General features: G+C 42.9%; 2 protein-coding genes and 1 pseudogene across 10 annotated transcripts in view; 1 reads left to right on the top strand and 2 right to left on the bottom strand.

Moving 5' to 3' along the window:
- The window catches only part of SLC16A12 (solute carrier family 16 member 12), a 77,340-nt gene that overhangs the window by 40,310 nt on the left and 21,080 nt on the right, over positions 1–15,950 (top strand). For 7 of the 9 annotated variants that reach the window (XM_072739471.1, XM_072739473.1, XM_072739468.1 and 4 more), the window contains one exon: positions 11,087–11,333. In XM_072739471.1, the coding sequence (XP_072595572.1) occupies positions 11,224–11,333 (110 nt within the window). In that variant the 5' untranslated portion in view covers positions 11,087–11,223. Of the gene's footprint in view, positions 1–5,915; positions 6,044–11,086; positions 11,334–15,950 lie in introns of those variants that run through there. The other 2 variants (XM_072739475.1, XM_025990507.2) reach the window with 1 other exon arrangement.
- LOC112916998 (probable UDP-sugar transporter protein SLC35A4) lies at positions 13,356–14,534 on the bottom strand (annotated as a pseudogene).
- On the bottom strand, positions 14,738–15,049 carry LOC112913640 (SLC35A4 upstream open reading frame protein-like). The gene has a single exon (XM_025990529.2). The coding sequence runs from the start codon at positions 15,047–15,049 to the stop codon at positions 14,738–14,740; it is 312 nt and encodes a 103-aa protein (XP_025846314.2).

Below are 15,950 nucleotides of genomic sequence, written 5' to 3'. Positions count from 1 at the left end.
CTTAAGGCTCTGTTACCCAGATGCTGGAAGGCTGGTTAATCTGGTTTGACAGTGGATAAAAAGAATAAAGAACTGATGGGTAATTCCTTGCCCCATACTCCTTCCCCATGTGATTTGAGAAAAGATCCAGAACTCGAGAGTTAGGGATGTTCATTCCCTAAATATCTACTGAGGGCCTCTTCTCTTCCAGGTCGTGTCAGAGGCAAAGGAGCATCAAGGGCCCCCCGGCTCTTAGGGAGCTCATACTCCATGCAGACTTGAGTCCTGCCTACACTGTCTTACAAACACCAGTTCTCCACAACACTGCATGACTTGAGGGGTTAACTTCTAGCCAACTGAAATATTTGACTGGTTGCCTCTCCCATTCCAACAACATGGCGCATGGTAGTGATTATAGAGTGAGGAAACTGTTGTGGTATAGACAGGCAGCGCTGTTCTTCAATAAAAGGTTCTCTGTGAACTAACAAAAAAGACTCTGTGCGATACATCTCAAGCCCCGAGATTCTCCTCTGCAGCCAAGCAACCTCTGATAGAACATATTCTGACCTAATAATTCTATTCACTGTAAGAGTACAAAATTCGAATTAAAGACTTCTGCAAGGCCACAGAGTTAGACACAGGAATTTATTCCCTGAGCCACACAAATGTTGAGCATCAGCTATATGCCAGAAACTGCCAGGGACAGGCATCCCTGTGTATCATATTTTTTTTTATCGGAGAGGGCCATAGCCCAGGCCTATCACTTCTTTTATTGGCACTTGCAAAGAAGAGAGACAAGAACTCCATCACTGTAGAAAATGGTCATGGGGGCAAGCTCCTGGTTATGAATTACACCATCAACAAACTATTAGGTGCAGAAGTAAGCATTTTTCTGATGTTGTCTAGAATCAGTGACTCTAGGGGTTAGGAGCTGGCAGGGAGGGAAAGAAGGGTGCTTTCTACTCTCTGTGTCTTATATGGATCACAAGTTGTACCTTTCTCTCCCTTTCTGTAAACCAAATGCCATATAAATTGCTCTGCTGTTTATTCTAGGTCTTATGTAAAGTCTTCCTGTCCCCAGGGTCTCATACCCAGTGTAGGCACTCAGGCAGCTTCGTTACCAGAAGCCAGTGTTTAGTGCTCAAAGGCACCCGACAGACACCCCCACCCCACACACAAAATTTCTGGTTGAAGTCTATAGTTATGTATTCCCTGTTGCCAGAATCCGTGGGAGGACTAAGCAGAGAGAAGCAGAAAGGAGAGGGGAAAAAAAGCAAATGACTAGTTTTTCTTTACTAAGAACAATATTATTTTTCATAGCACATGTGTAATACCATTGAGCAACAAAAATAAATAAATCCATATGCATTAGAAGGCATCTCTAAGACCAGAGACTCCAGATGGAAAAAATAGTTGGCTCCCTGGGCCAGAGACCGTGCAGACCCAAGCAGGGGTTTCTTTAATTCCCTCCACATTGAGTCCTTTTCAGAGCTTGTGCTTGCCCCAGGCTAGAAGTCTGTAAGGCCAGCAGCTGGAACACTGCTCTGCTGCTAGGAAGGCTGGGCGGAAAAGTGTTGGAATCCTCTCCCAGCATACTTGGAGGATTGCCCTGCGGTACACAGGCTGTCCTCTGTGATTCCCGGCCATTGAAAGTTATCAATCAACTTGGGTAGACGACATCGTCCGTGGAAGGAACATAGTATCTCCCACTCTCTTTTAGGCATTTATAGACTTCTCTCAGCACTGTTTTGTAGTTTTTAGAGTAAAAATAATGCAAAGATTATGTTGTTTATTCCTGGACATTTTGTGGTTTTGGATGCTACCAGAAAGTGATATTTTTAAATTTTAATTTGTAATTGCTGACCATGAATATATAGAAGTACGATTGACTACACAACAGAAAAAAAAAAAAAGAATAAATTCCAGTTCATCAAAACTAATAGTTTCTGCTCTTCAGAATGTACTGCTAAGAAACAAATGGGCAAGCCACAGAATGGGAGAAAATATTTGTAATACATGTCTACAGAGGACATGTATTCCAAATACAAAGAAATGTTATATCTCAATAAAAAGACAAACAACCTCCCCCAAAATGTGCGTGATATTTGAATAGACAAAAGAAGATGTATGAATAATTAATAAGTACATGAAAAAAAAAGATTAACATTCTTTGCTGTCAGGGAAGCATAAATTAAAACTACAATGAGACAATTATATGCTGGGGAAACTGGACTTCTATTACTCATAATATTGTGTAGCCATTCGGAAAAATAGTCTGGGAGTTTCTTCTAAAGTTAAATATATACTTACAATATGGGGATGCCTGGGTGGGTGGCTCAGTGGTTGAGCGTCTGCCTTTGGCTGGGCATGATCCTGGGATCTAGTCCCACACTGGGCTCCCTGCAAGGAGTCAGCTTCTCCCTCTGCCTATGTCTCTGCCCCTCTCTCTCTGATTCTTATGCATAAATAAGTAAAATATTAAAAAAAAACACAGAATGACTCAGTAATTTCATTCTTACATATTTATTCAATAGAATGAAAGTAGATGTCCACAAAAAGACTTGTATATGGATGTCACAGAATCTTTGTTCATAATGGTCTAAAACTAGAAACAACCCTAATGTCCATCAACAGGTGAATGCATAAATAAATTGTGTGTATTGTATGTTTTATGTATATCCATAATACAGATTTCAGCAATTAAAAGGAATCTACAGATACAATATCCTGTGACACATCATCATGTGTCTCAAAACATTATCGTGAGTGAAAGAAGCTGGAAACAAAATAGTCCATATTGTGTGATTCCATTTTTACAGAATTCTTGGCTGACAAAACTAATCTATATTGGACAGAAAGTAAATTAATGGTAGTGTGGTGCTGAGGTTGGTGGAGATTGACTGCAAAGGAGCATAAGGGAGTATTTAGGGTGAGGAAAATATTCTCTATCTTGGTTGTGGTGGTTGTGGTTGCATGAGTTTATACGTTGTCAAAAGTCACCAAAACATAGATTTAAAAATGGGTGCGTTTTATTGTGTATAAATTATACTTCAATTTTAAAAAGTTTGTAGCAGTCTTTGCCAGTTTAAAGTACTCTCTTTTGGTTAAAAATAGACCTGCCTTACGACCCAGCAATTGCACTGTTGGGGATTTACCCCAAAGATTCAGATGCAATGAAACGTCGGGACACCTGCACCCCGATGTTTCTATCAGCAATGGCCACAATAGCCAAACTGTGGAAGGAGCCTCGGTGTCCATCGAAAGATGAATGGATAAAGAAGATGTGGTCTATGTATACAATGGAATATTACTCAGCGATTAGAAACGACAAATACCCACCATTTGCTTCGACGTGGATGGAACTGGAGGGTATTATGCTGAGTGAAATAAGTCAATCGGAGAAGGACAAACAGTGTATGTTCTCATTCGTTTGGGGAATATAAATAATAGTGAAAGGGAATATAAAGGAAGGGAAAAGAAATTTTGGGAAATATCAGGAAGGGAGACAGAACATAAAGACTCCTAACTCGGGGAAACGAACTAGGGGTGGTGGAAGGGGAGGAGGGCGGGTGTTGGAGGGGAATGGGTGATGGGCACTGAGGTGGACACTTGACGGGATGAGCACTGGGTGTTTTTCTGTATGTTGGTAAATTGAACACCAATAAAAATTAATTTAAAAAAAAAAGAAAACAAAAAAAGATAAAGTACTCTCTTTTATCTTAATCTTTTTTGGATCAACAGTTAGCGAAATCCAAGGTTAACCTCTAAGTAAGTGGTGTTTCTTCTTTCTGTGGTATTTTTCCCTCCTTCTCCTTTCTGCCCATCTGGTTTAGGGGAGAACTCCTGTGTGTCCTCATGAGGTGGTTGGCATGCAGGTCCTTGAATTCTCATTGGCCTAAGCAGAGCTTTCCTTAGTATTGGTGCTTAGGCATTCTGCCGGTGACACTCATCTTGCTGGCCTCTAGGTACTGGCTTCTGTCCTCACCGTCTCCCGTGCCACACGTCTGCTGCTGGTGGAACTTCTGGTTCGTACTGTCTCTATGACCAGGACCCAAGAGAGTTGCCTACCTTTCTTGTTGCAGCTCTTCTTGAAGATCAGTGATGACTTCCATTAGGCTCAGACTATTTCCCTTTTGCCACAGCTCTGCCTCTCATCTCTTAGTTGTAGTCCATGTCTCCACTGAGAATATGGGAGAGCATCTGTTACACTCCTGTGTCCCAAGGGAGGTGAGGGACAGACACTGAGCTCTGTCTTTGGCTTTCTCTCTGCCCAGACACGTCAGAGGCCAAGGGCACCCAATGAAGTTAGGTCTTTTCCCAGGTACCCACGGGATACATAGCACAAGCCTCCTTATTGCAACTCCCTCTCCCAAATACCCGGTTTCCTAGTTCTTCACTCTACCACTTATCTACTCCTGGTCAAGACTCAAGGCAATGGGAAATGCAGTCCTGAAAAACCTAGGCAGCTCATCACTATTCCTTTATAAAAAAAAAACAAAAACAAAAACAAAAACAAAACCTTTCCCCCTTCCTCTCTGGGTAGGTGTCTACTTTCCCTTTGTATAGTAGAAATTTCCCCTACAGTACAATCCTATGATTTCATAGTTATAGATGAATTTATTATGGATGGGACTCATCTTCCTGTGTCCCACAGCAATAAACTTCTTGGCTTAGCTTTAATGATAGAAGGGGACCAGTGAGAGAAAACCAGCTTGCCCGCAAAAGGAAATAAGTACCTCAAGAGATATTCCAAAAATATTACTTGCGGTATCAGAATATTTTAGAAGTGCCCCAGAAAACAGAGAGACTGGCAAATGTCATGATTCTTAAGTAAAAACAAAGAGTAGAATCAATTAGAGTTTACTGAGAAGTGCCCAGTCTACCAGAAGAGATACCTAATAATCAATTACCTGGTTTGAAGGATAAACGTCCCTTCAGTAATCCAACTCCCTGGTTTTATAGATTAGGAAATGGTAACAAAGAGGAGGTAATTTGCGCAGGATCATCCAACTAAGTTGTGTCACTTGGACCCAATGGTCTTAACTCCCGCTCTTGGTATCTTTCTCCCACACACCTTTATCTGGTTTGTGGCTGCAAAGCAATTTATAAAGAAGGGTATAGCTAAAGGTTAAGGTGCTGGAAGTAAAAGGGAATGGAGGAAGGAACGAGCAAGAAAGATAGTTGGAAGCCTAACAAAACAAGTGGTTCCAGGACCACTGTCAGACTTTTCTCCTGTAAGAAGTACAGTAGGTCTAGCTACCGACAGAAGAGATCACTTCAGAAGACTTTACCAAGGATAACACGAAAGATTTGCCCCACAAATGCTATGCTTTACTGGAAAGTTCTTGACTGTTAGCAAGAATTTTTTGCAAATGGTTGTTAGATTTTTGAAAGCAAGGAGGATGAAGTGAAGTTGAGCATATATCCTAATTTGTACTATTAAGGAGTAATCTTAGAGGAACATCATGACATAGAGCCTCTCTTGTTCCAAAAAGATTTTTCTGGAACTAGAAAGAGATGCAGAATGCAATTATATTTTAGTGGTTGGATGTCAAAATGAAATAAATTGGAGGCTGATTAGTAAAGTGAAGAATTATGTGATGCTAACATGCTTCCTTTGCATATAGTTTTAGGTATACTATTAACTCAGTAAAGGACTTTTTTTCCCCTTATATTTGTGCCATATCAGGTCAGTTAATTATTTATAAGAATGCACAGGCTAATATTCTAGGGGAACTGCAGGCTGCTCCAAAGTCTCTATGAAACTAGATTAGCCTTGTGTAACCTGTGCATTCTTCTGAATACATATGGATCTATTAAATGACCTGTTTTGAAAGAAACACAAGTTGTTTTTTGGGTAGTATACCCTTGGGCAGGCTTTCCCCTGTCTTTTGTCGTGATCACTCACACAAATGGGTACTCAAGCTTTACCATTGTTTGCACAGCTTATTGACAGAAATGACCAATAGCGGTTTTGAAATCTGGAGGGTGGATGGGCAAGTGCACTGTCCAAAATCTGCCAGAGCCGCTGGTCTCCACCTGTATCTCCATGGAGAACTACCAGGTGAGTCTCTTCACTTCTTAGGGCTTCAGCTTCATCATCATGAAAGGGAGAAAACCTGGAGGATCTGTCCCTGGGGCTTGTGAGGCTCAAGTATGCCTGTTTATGAGGAATCATTAATCATAGTACTGCATACCGATGCCTTCAAAGCCATTCCTCCCCACCCTGGAACCCTGTGAGAATGTTCCTGGTTCTGTGGTTTTACCCAGGTTGACTTTAATTTACAACAGACTGCTGCTCACTGTGCTGTCAGAAAAGCACTGCTTGGGCATGTTACTCACATCTTTAATTTGGACTAAGTAAGTGTATCTTTTGAGAGATCCTCACAAATTGCTTCTTAACTCGGGCGCCTGGGTCGCTCAGTGGTTGGGCGTCTGCTTTCAGCTCAGGTCATGATCCCGGGATCTGGGATCGAGTCCCACATGGGGCTCCCTGTGGGGAGCCTGCTTCTCCCTCTTCTCATGTCTCCACCATTCTCTCTGTGTATCTCATGAATAAATAAATGAAATCTTTAGAAAATTACTTTTTAACTCATAAAATGTGGGAATGCCAAAGAGAAGTTGCTCAACTAAAACAAATGAAAATAGAATCATCTGGAGACTCAAGTGGCAAAGTAAAAGTTAATGATGCTTAATATTTTTGTAATGAAACGGAACATTTTATTTTGCCAGGGCTTGTTACCTATATCACATCCTCTACTGTAAAATCACTTAATTTTTATTGTGTTGTACAATAAATGATATGGTTCTTTCTAGTTCTTGAGATACTATCCAGGGGAAATTTTTGTGCTCATATTTACACTGCAGGAATAGACCTGAACTATCTAAGAAAACTATATATAAATTGGTATTGGGGGTGCCTGGGTGGCTCAGTTGGTTAAGCATCTGCCTTTGGCTCAGATTATGATCCCCGAGCCCCCTTCCTGCCCCCACATTGAATCTCAGCATTGGGCTCCCTGCTCAGTGGGGAGCCTGCTTCTCCCTCTGCCCTTCCCACTATTTGTGCTTTCTCTCACTCCTGCTCTCTCTCAAATGAATAAAATATTTTAAAAAATAAAATACAATGGTATTGAATACAATTTTGAAAACAAATCATAACAATTATGCCAGCTGTATACCTTTTTGCATAGTCTTTGCAACTGTATACCTTTTTGCATATCCTTCCTGTTCTTTGTGACAGCTGCAAGTATACAACTTTTATGTAAGTTTTCGATAGCTTCCCCTTGCCATGTGCACACAATTTTAGGGATATCTTTTTGCCTTAACATGGCATCATAGATGCTTTCCCATATTACAGTATTATCTTCTTGCTTATGGTTTTAAAGGACTGGATACTGTTCCATTTGTTCCATGTGTTATAACTCTCGGATCACTTCCTAGTTGTTGAGCACTTAAGTTGTCTTTGTTTTATATATTATTCATGATACAACTATTATTTTCCACCCCTAGTGTCTGTCTTAAATTGTCTTGTTAGGATAACTTCCCAGCAATGAGATTACTGTTCAAAAAATTTGAATAACTTTCTAATTCTTGATCTATTGCACTATGACATTGCGTGTTTTAGCATTCTTGAACAGCCCTGAGCAGCACTGACTGATGATGGTCCTTGTACAGGACATTTATGTGTTGGTGGATTTATAGTCTTCAATTGGAAAACAGCTTAACCTTAGAGTCATTTTAATGGAAAAACTGTGAAGAGGCTAGAACTAAACCAAGACAGAGGTTTCTGAACTTTGGCTTTCTTGCTTGTACAATTGATTCTATCATTCCATGATACTTGGCACCGAATTATGTCTAAGCAGTGAGTTATTTCAGAGTGTGTGTGTATGTATGCCCAGGTGCAGGTAGAACCTTGAATGCTAATCCTATTGAAATTGTGAGACAGAGCCCTAGACATAAAGCATCCCATAAATGTGACACATCTGGCTGTTTAAGAAACTTTGACTTATGGCAACTTGGGATGGGCAGATGTTGAGAAGCTGTTGCTTGCAGGGGCCTGTCAGGTGTTGTATATGAGTGAGACAGCAGAGGTTGGACAGTACAGGAGTCAGGGACAGAGTGAAGTGGGGTTACAGGCCTTATCCAGGAATGTGCTGGTACTTGACTCTCTCTGACAGCTGCCACAAAAGAATGCCTGTCTGATATCTTCAGCACTTTCAAATTTTCAAGGGAATTGGGAAATCTAAAGTTTTAGGTGTCTTAGTCCATTTGGGCTACTGTAACAAAACTACCATTGACTGGATGGCTTGGATAACAATCTTTATTTCCCACAGTTCTGGAGGTGGATAGTTTAAGATCAAGGGTCTGGCAGAATGGGCACGGGTGAGAGCCCACCTCCTTGCTCCCAGACAGCCTCCTTTATGCTGTGTCCTCATCTGGCAGAAGAGGGTTAAGGAGCTCTTTGGGCCGCTCTATGAGGGAATGAATGTCATTCACTGTCTTTGCTCTGTATTTGCTCTCTGAACCCATAGGCTGCCAGGTTGTTCCAATGGCTTTAAAGATGCATATTTGCAAGATTCTACTGTGAGCCCTCCCCACCCCCAAGAATTGTAGTTTTAAAGTAAAATTTTTATTAGTTTGATTTTCCCATAATTTACCAAGTGGTACATAGCCTATGTTCTAAGTAATGCATGCTTTGTCATAGTTAGAATGATGCTTCATTGAATTATTTTTACTTAGGATTTCTTCTGGTGCTCATAATCCAATTGTACCAAACAACTGAGTGATTTGCTCTGTCCAGGGGAAAAAGTATCTGTCAAAACTCTTATTTTTGCCTCTTAAACAATTAATCCCTAACAATAATTCAGAAGCCTGTCTGACATGTTAAAGAAGACTTTAAGAAGCACCTTATATCACAGTTTCTGTGGGTCCAGAATCCAGGACTCAACGGGATCCTCGGCTCAGGATGTCACAGGCTGTGGTCAAAATGTTGACTAGGCTGCATTCTCAACTGGAGGTTCACCAGGAAAAAAATCTGCTTCCAAGCTCATTTGGGATATTGGCAGAATTTGTTTCCTTTCTGTTGTAGGGCTGAGGACTTCAGCTTTTTACTATCTTCCAGAGGCTGTCCTCAGTTCCCACAGGCTGCGCACAGTGCCCTCCACGTGGCCCTCTTTCTAGGCAGTGTGCAATTAGCTTGTTCATCAAGGTCAGCAGGAGAGTGAGAACAAATTTTCTAGCAAGATTAGTCTTACATAGCACGATATAATCTTGGGATTCATCTCCTTTCACCTGTGCCCTACTCTCTGGTTAGGAGCAAGTCACAGGTCCCACCCACACTCAACGGGAGGGTTTATACAAAGTCAAGAAAAACAGGAGGTGGGACCATAGGAGTACCTTAGAGTCTGCCCCCCATAAGGATTCCCGGTGCCTTGAAATACTACCTGGGACATAGTAGACACTCAGTAGATTCTGGTAGTTGAATGACTTAATGTTACAGATATTACTTCTTTGCACCATGTATTGCTAGTGTTTTTTTCGCAAATCTATAGCTTATCATTTGGCTTCATTTATTACATGTTGTGATATGTAGAAATGTTAAATTTTAATTAGACAAATTAACTCAAATTTCCTTTTGGTTTATTACATGACTTCACATCTCAGGGAATCCTTCTCCTCTCTAGAGACCAGATAAATATTTGCCTGTATTTTCAGCTGGAATTTTAATGGTTTCTTTCTTTTTCTTTTTCTTTCTTTCTTTCTTTCTTTCTTTCTTTCTTTCTTTCTTTTTTCTTTTTTTTTTTTTTTTTTTTTGCATTTAACTCTGACCTATCTAGAAGGTTAAGAACTAAAGGGAGAGGGCTGCCTGGGTGGCTTAGCTGTTTAGCGTTGCCTTCGGCCCAGGGTGTGTCCTGGAGACCTGGGATCGAGCCCCATGTTGGGCTTCCTGCATGGAGCCTGCTTCTCCCTCTGCCTGTGTCTCTGCTTCTCTCTCTGTGTCCTTCATGAATAAATAAATAAAATCCTTTAAAAAAAAGTAGAACTAAGGGGAGAGTTGTAACATAATATAATGAGTAATCCCTTTTTCTCCACCAATCTTTACTACCTTATTTAGCTATGTTGAATTATTATGTACTTGGTACTGGGCCCTCTATTCTGGTTCATTTATTTGTCATTCTCTTCTTGCTTTAACTATACACGTAAAATATTATAGTATTGGGGACACCTGGGTGGCTCAGTGGTTGAGTGTCTGCCTCTGGCTCAGGGTGTTGTCTCGGAGTCCCAGGATTGAGTCCCGCATCAGGCTCCCCTCGAGGAGCCTGCTTCTCCCTCTGCCTATATCTCTGCCTTTCTCTGTGCCTCTCATGAATAAATAAACAAAATCTTAAAAAAATATAGCATTGAAGAAGAAATTTAAAAAATAAAAAATAAAAATTATAGCAGTGCTAGTCAGAAATGCCAGAGAAGTTACTATCAGACTCATTCAGTGTCATAGGTAGGACATGGTCTAAGTTGTTGTAACAGCGAGACTCCAAAATACAAAGGCTCAAATAAAATGGAGCTTTTTAGTATTTAGTATTATGGTGTAGAGGTACGTGAAGTCCAGAGCTGGAGAAGCAGCCTTTCTCCACCATCCTCTGGGGACCTAGGCTCCTTCTACCCCGTAGCTCTGCTAGCACCCAGGGTGCTATCCTGGTCTATGTGGGTGAAGCTGTCTCACCCCCACATCCATGCTTGTCTTCTATGTGTTAGAAGTCCTGGGAACGTACCTTTGCCTTTGGGCTCATGAGTCAGAAATGGTATATTACTTTTTCTTCCATACCTTTTATTTAAACGAGACCATGTTGCCACATCTACCTTCAAGAGAGGCTAGGAAATATGGTATCAAACTGGGTGGACATGGATTTGGCTAAAATTTGGGAGGCTCTATTATTAAAAAGAAGAAAAATGGTGCCAGGGACAATTAATGGTCTTTGCCCCAGTCCAGCATTCATAGTTACAAATAATCGAATTTAACAGGAAAGTAGTGATCATTTTTGTCAAGTGAAAAAAATCAACCTTTGGATATGTCAATAAAATATAATTATGTCCTTATTTTTGGTTTTAGATGGCCAGTAACTCATGTGCCAGGTAGCATTCTATGCCAATCTTGAACGCCAATCGGAAGTCACTGCAAGGCATACCTGGTCCAGGATCATAACTGGGCTACTGGAGTAATTCAGAAAAGAAAAAAGAATTGAAGCCATGGCAAAGGGAACTAGAGTTCGGTCTACCTCTCCTCCAGATGGAGGCTGGGGCTGGATGATTGTGGCTGGCTGTTTCCTTGTCACCATCTGCACCCGGGCAGTTACCAGGTAGGTGGCATTCTCTTCTTCATTAATAAGATGATCTGGCTTGTCTTTTCTTCTAAGTTTGCTTCATTCTATTTCTGAACCTGTCATTCTGAAAATATCTGTTTAGGTATGGGATATGTGGTGTGTATATTTCCTTTGTTTGAATGTCTTTTTCTTTGCAAGGAATGTGATGTTCTGACACTTGAAAGTCCTGGATAGTGGTGTCTTCTATAATATCTGGCACATAAACCTGGGGTATTAGGACATTTTTAGACTAATGTTGTGGCTATTCCAGCCATTTGTTTTCATAAGCAGCTCATCCCAGAAAAGAAAAATATGTAAGGTCAAAACATCCTTTTTTTTTTTCTTAGGATTTTATTTATTTATTCATGAGAGACACATAGCGAGAGGCAGAGACACAGGCAGAGGGAGAAGAAGGCTCCCTGCAAGGAGCCTGATGTGGGACTCGTTCCCAGGTCCTGGGATCACACCCTGAGCCAAAGGCAGACACTCAACTGCTGAGCCACCCAGGCGTCCCCATAAGGTCAAAACAATTCTTGAAAACCTCCTGACTCACCAGATACTGAGCTACTGAAGGCTTATAATCTAGAATTTAAATTCTTCTGCTTCATTTTACATTTGTCTGTGCTGCTGGACGCTAAGTTCTAGGTTGAAGGAAAGGAACAGCATAAGTACAGGCTACTCTCATTCTCATTTGTTCATATCTTCTCTCTTTCTTTTATCCAAGGGCATACTGTTGAATATGCTTAAATTACACTTGTATACCTTGTGACTCATTCATCTTATTTATATGTGGAATAAATACATGCTTGAACTCTGCATGTGCTAGCTCTTTCCTCTACACGTGCTTTCTTTCATTCAAGTAAGAACTATTTGTTGCTCTTCTCTGGCAACACACCTTTAGCAGTGAATGAAAGTAATCTGCAGTAAAAACTTTTTTTAATGACATCCTCAATACACACACGCATCAATATTTCCCCCCCATAGCAAATATATAATGCAAGAAAGAAGCGAGATATTTGTTTTTGCTACAATAAGAGTTGGTTGATTATGTATCATTAAAACTATAGGTTTGTTTAAAATAATACGATTGGTATTGAAGCTGATTTTCTTCTTCTTTTTTTTTTTTCGTAGTCAATTGCAGGAACAACCTGCACCCCAGAACACTTTATTAAGACCTTATTGCTTACATAGTTAGAGACACAGATTGAGTTATACCAAATTTCCCTGTGCCTGGTTCCAGGTTACTCTGTGTAGAGCTTCCCTAAGCTATTGAGAGCTAGGACACTGCTAGGCAGGGGCAGGACCCGCAGTGAGAAGAATGGTACCTCCTAGGAGTTGTAGAAGGGGCAATGGGCTTTGAGAAGGCCCTTGGGGTGAGCAGAGAGATCAGGAATATAGCCTTAAGCCAGGGCCTAGGGGCAACATTCCCTGAGATGAGTCAAGCTCCAGCCCTCTCTGGAGTTTCCAGAACAAAGCTGGGTGGATTTGGAGAGCAGCACTGTGAAGGGAGCAGGGGGCATTGTCTCCAGGTGCTGCTGGAGCCAAGGGAGCTTGGAAGAGAGGCTGGGTAGCAATAGCGTTTCTTGCATTATGGTGCGGGGATGAATGTCTCTAATGGGGGATTCACGTACCAAAGCTGGGGTGGAATAGCTGTCACCAGGCCTGGGGGCAATGGGTCTGCTGGGGTGACCACAGGAGGCAAGGAAAGCCAACTGTTGCCCACACCCCACTTAAAACAACTGCATTCATGCAGGATGAGGCAGGCGTCCAAATGATGGGGTCGTTTTTAGGCCGAGGTATGGATGCTCCCTCAATTCCTTAGTGTGGATGAACTTTTGGGAAGTTAAGTTTCTTTAATTAAACTCAGTCTCCTGGAGTAACCCTTCATTCACTCACTTCCAGAGACTAACCTGGCTGCTCTCACTTCCCCACCTGTTGTCACAAGGCACTTGTTACAGGGCTGGCTGCTGAGGAAAAGGTCGGGAGGCCTGGGAGGTGGCTCTGATGGTGGCCAGTCTTCAGGGTCAGGAGTCCAGGTGGAGGTGGTCAGGGGCTAGCGGCTGCCATAATACAGGTGCACAGCCAGACCAATGAGCAGTGTGGCCAGGAAGAAGGCAGCTGTGAGCTGTAGCCACAGCAGGGCTGCTGAGAACACGGCATTGACCACAAGTGAGCAGGACACAACAAACAGGCGTGTGATGCTGCTGCCGTGCTTCATGACAGCTGACACGAGTAGTCCATTTACTGCCTGGCTCAGTACCACAAGCGCTGCCCATCCTGAGAAAACCTTCAGGAGCCCCGGGCCAGGGCCGCCACCTGCATGCAGACCTAGATTTAGGAGCACACCAAAAGTGTAGAGGAAGAGGTTCTGAAGTGCTAGGGGCAGCCGCTGTCGCTTCATGAGCAGTTCTGTGTCCACGGACGAGAGGCCTGAGATGAGGCAGTACAGGATGAGAAGCAGCAGTCCAGTGGAGTGATATGCAGGGGCATGGGGCCAGCAGCAACTGCTAATGCATAACAAGCCCCTGCCACCATCAGCAGCAGTAGTGCTAAGCCCTGACGTGCAGAGAGGCGGTGTCAGAGACAGAGGCAGTAGAACAGGGCCATGCTTCCAATCTTGAGATTGCTCAGCACCTAATAGGTGCTGGGGTCCATATAACGTTGAAGATAGGTCACTAGGTTGTTGTTAGCTCCGTAGAGTAGGGCTGATAGTGCAAATGGGGTAGCCTGGCACCATGGTGGGGCCCCCTGGGGCCATGCCTGCCAGCCCACCAAGAGGGAGAAGGCGCACAACAGTAGCTTGGTCAACTCGGTCAGCCAAGGAGGGCCGGAAAGGCACTTTGCCATTCACATGGCACAGTGTCAGCAATGGGGCATGGGCACCATACATGGCAGTGGATAAGAGTAGCAGCAGGGTCCAGCGGGCCTGCCTGGGACAACCCAGGCCTGGCATACCCCCATCCTCTACACTCAGGCCCAAACCAGACCCTGGGGGGCCTGTGTAGCTAGCAAGGGGGCAGTGGGAATTGTATCAAGTTTGGGGAAAATCAGTATGGAGCCAGCTCCCCGGAGGGAGGAGCTGTGGTACATTGCTAAAGAGTATACTGAGAATCAGAGTCAGCAGCAAACTCCACAGTCAGGGATGGAAAAGAAAGGGGCTGGTGGCTCTAGAAGCCACAGTTTTGGGGTCAATCCCATGGGGTTAAGGAAGGGCGTCCAAACTGCTGGCTGATAAGCCACTGTTTACCCTCTGTAGGAAGGAAAGCAAGGATGAAGGCTGTGGGCAAGTTGGAGGTAGCAAAAGGGTGATAGGTTGGGAAGCCAAATATGGTGTCTGTGGTTGAAAGGCCTCTACCTGCAGGCCAGAGGTGTTCATCCTTTCTCCCCCATGGGATCCAGAGCTAGTCAGGCCCCTTTCGCAATGACCGAACATAGTCCCTCAATGTCTTCTCCACATTGGGCACGGCATATGCCTGAGCCGTGTAGATGCCAGTGCAGGTACCCACAGCAAAGCCCAATACTGCTGATGCCCTCAGTTTGGCCACCACATAGCCGGCTAAGAAGTCCTTGAGGAATGGGGAGGACAAGAGCGAGCCATCCTGGCTCATACCACTGCTGACTTCTTCTTTCACACGCTGCTGCAGGCATTCCAGATGGTTCTTGAGAAATGCCAGGTCCTTAAGCTTGGGTGGAGAATCCTTGTCATCCGCCATCTTCCCCGGCTAACTTGTTCTGATTTTTTTTTTCTATCTGTATCATGGATCTTGTGTGCTGGGTGTGAGGAGTCATAATGTTAAAAAGGAATCTCTTGGTTCTTACATGTGTAAGCTTCCATCATTTCCATGATGGGAAAGTTCTGGAAGTGAGTTTAGGGCTTTATAAGGAGGGCTTAGGTTGATATATTTTGGGTAGTAGAGTCTTCATGACCCAGTTTAGGCAGAATAGGCTTATTTACCCCCATGTAATAGATTAGGACACTGGTGCTCCGAAAGGTTAAATGATTTACCTACAGTTTTGATCTGGTGAGACAAAACTGGACTGGATTGCTAATCCTTTTTTTAAATTATTATTTCTTGTGTATTTGCCATTGCACATGCACACATGATCCATTGACTCCTTCCAACACAAGTCAGGCACTTTCCTATCCTGTTATTTTTCATACATGCCCCATACTTTGGCCTGATCTTCCACATACACATGTCCTCTCTTATTGCCTTTTCATTGTGAGAAGTGACTTTGCTTCAATCTTTGCTTTCAGTCTTTGCCTCTGCTCCAAGATGTAGGCACTTTAAGGAAGCTCTGTGGCCAGTTCCTTGTCCCATTGAATACTTTGCACCTTATCCTCTAGGACAGCATAGTCCTACTAAACATAGGTTTTTAGAAAAATTGCCTTGGTGATGGAATCATTGTCTTAAGGTAGGCTACTTCCTAATATCCATAGCGTTGTCATGTCAGTGATGAGAAGTCATGGTGCCAGGGGACAGTTGCTTCTAAATTATTTTTACAGAGGGTCTCTCCTCTCCTCATCCTGTTGGTAACCAGTCGTAAGAATTGTTACCCCAATTTGTGTACAAACAACTACACATTAAGGTTGGGAGATGTGGATTCTTTGAG

The sequence above is a fragment of the Vulpes vulpes genome, chromosome 15 (genome assembly GCF_048418805.1).
Source record: "Vulpes vulpes isolate BD-2025 chromosome 15, VulVul3, whole genome shotgun sequence".
Lineage (NCBI taxonomy): Eukaryota > Metazoa > Chordata > Mammalia > Carnivora > Canidae > Vulpes > Vulpes vulpes.
The sequence above is the reverse complement of the archived record's forward strand: the minus strand, read 5'-3'. Positions and strand labels throughout refer to the sequence as shown.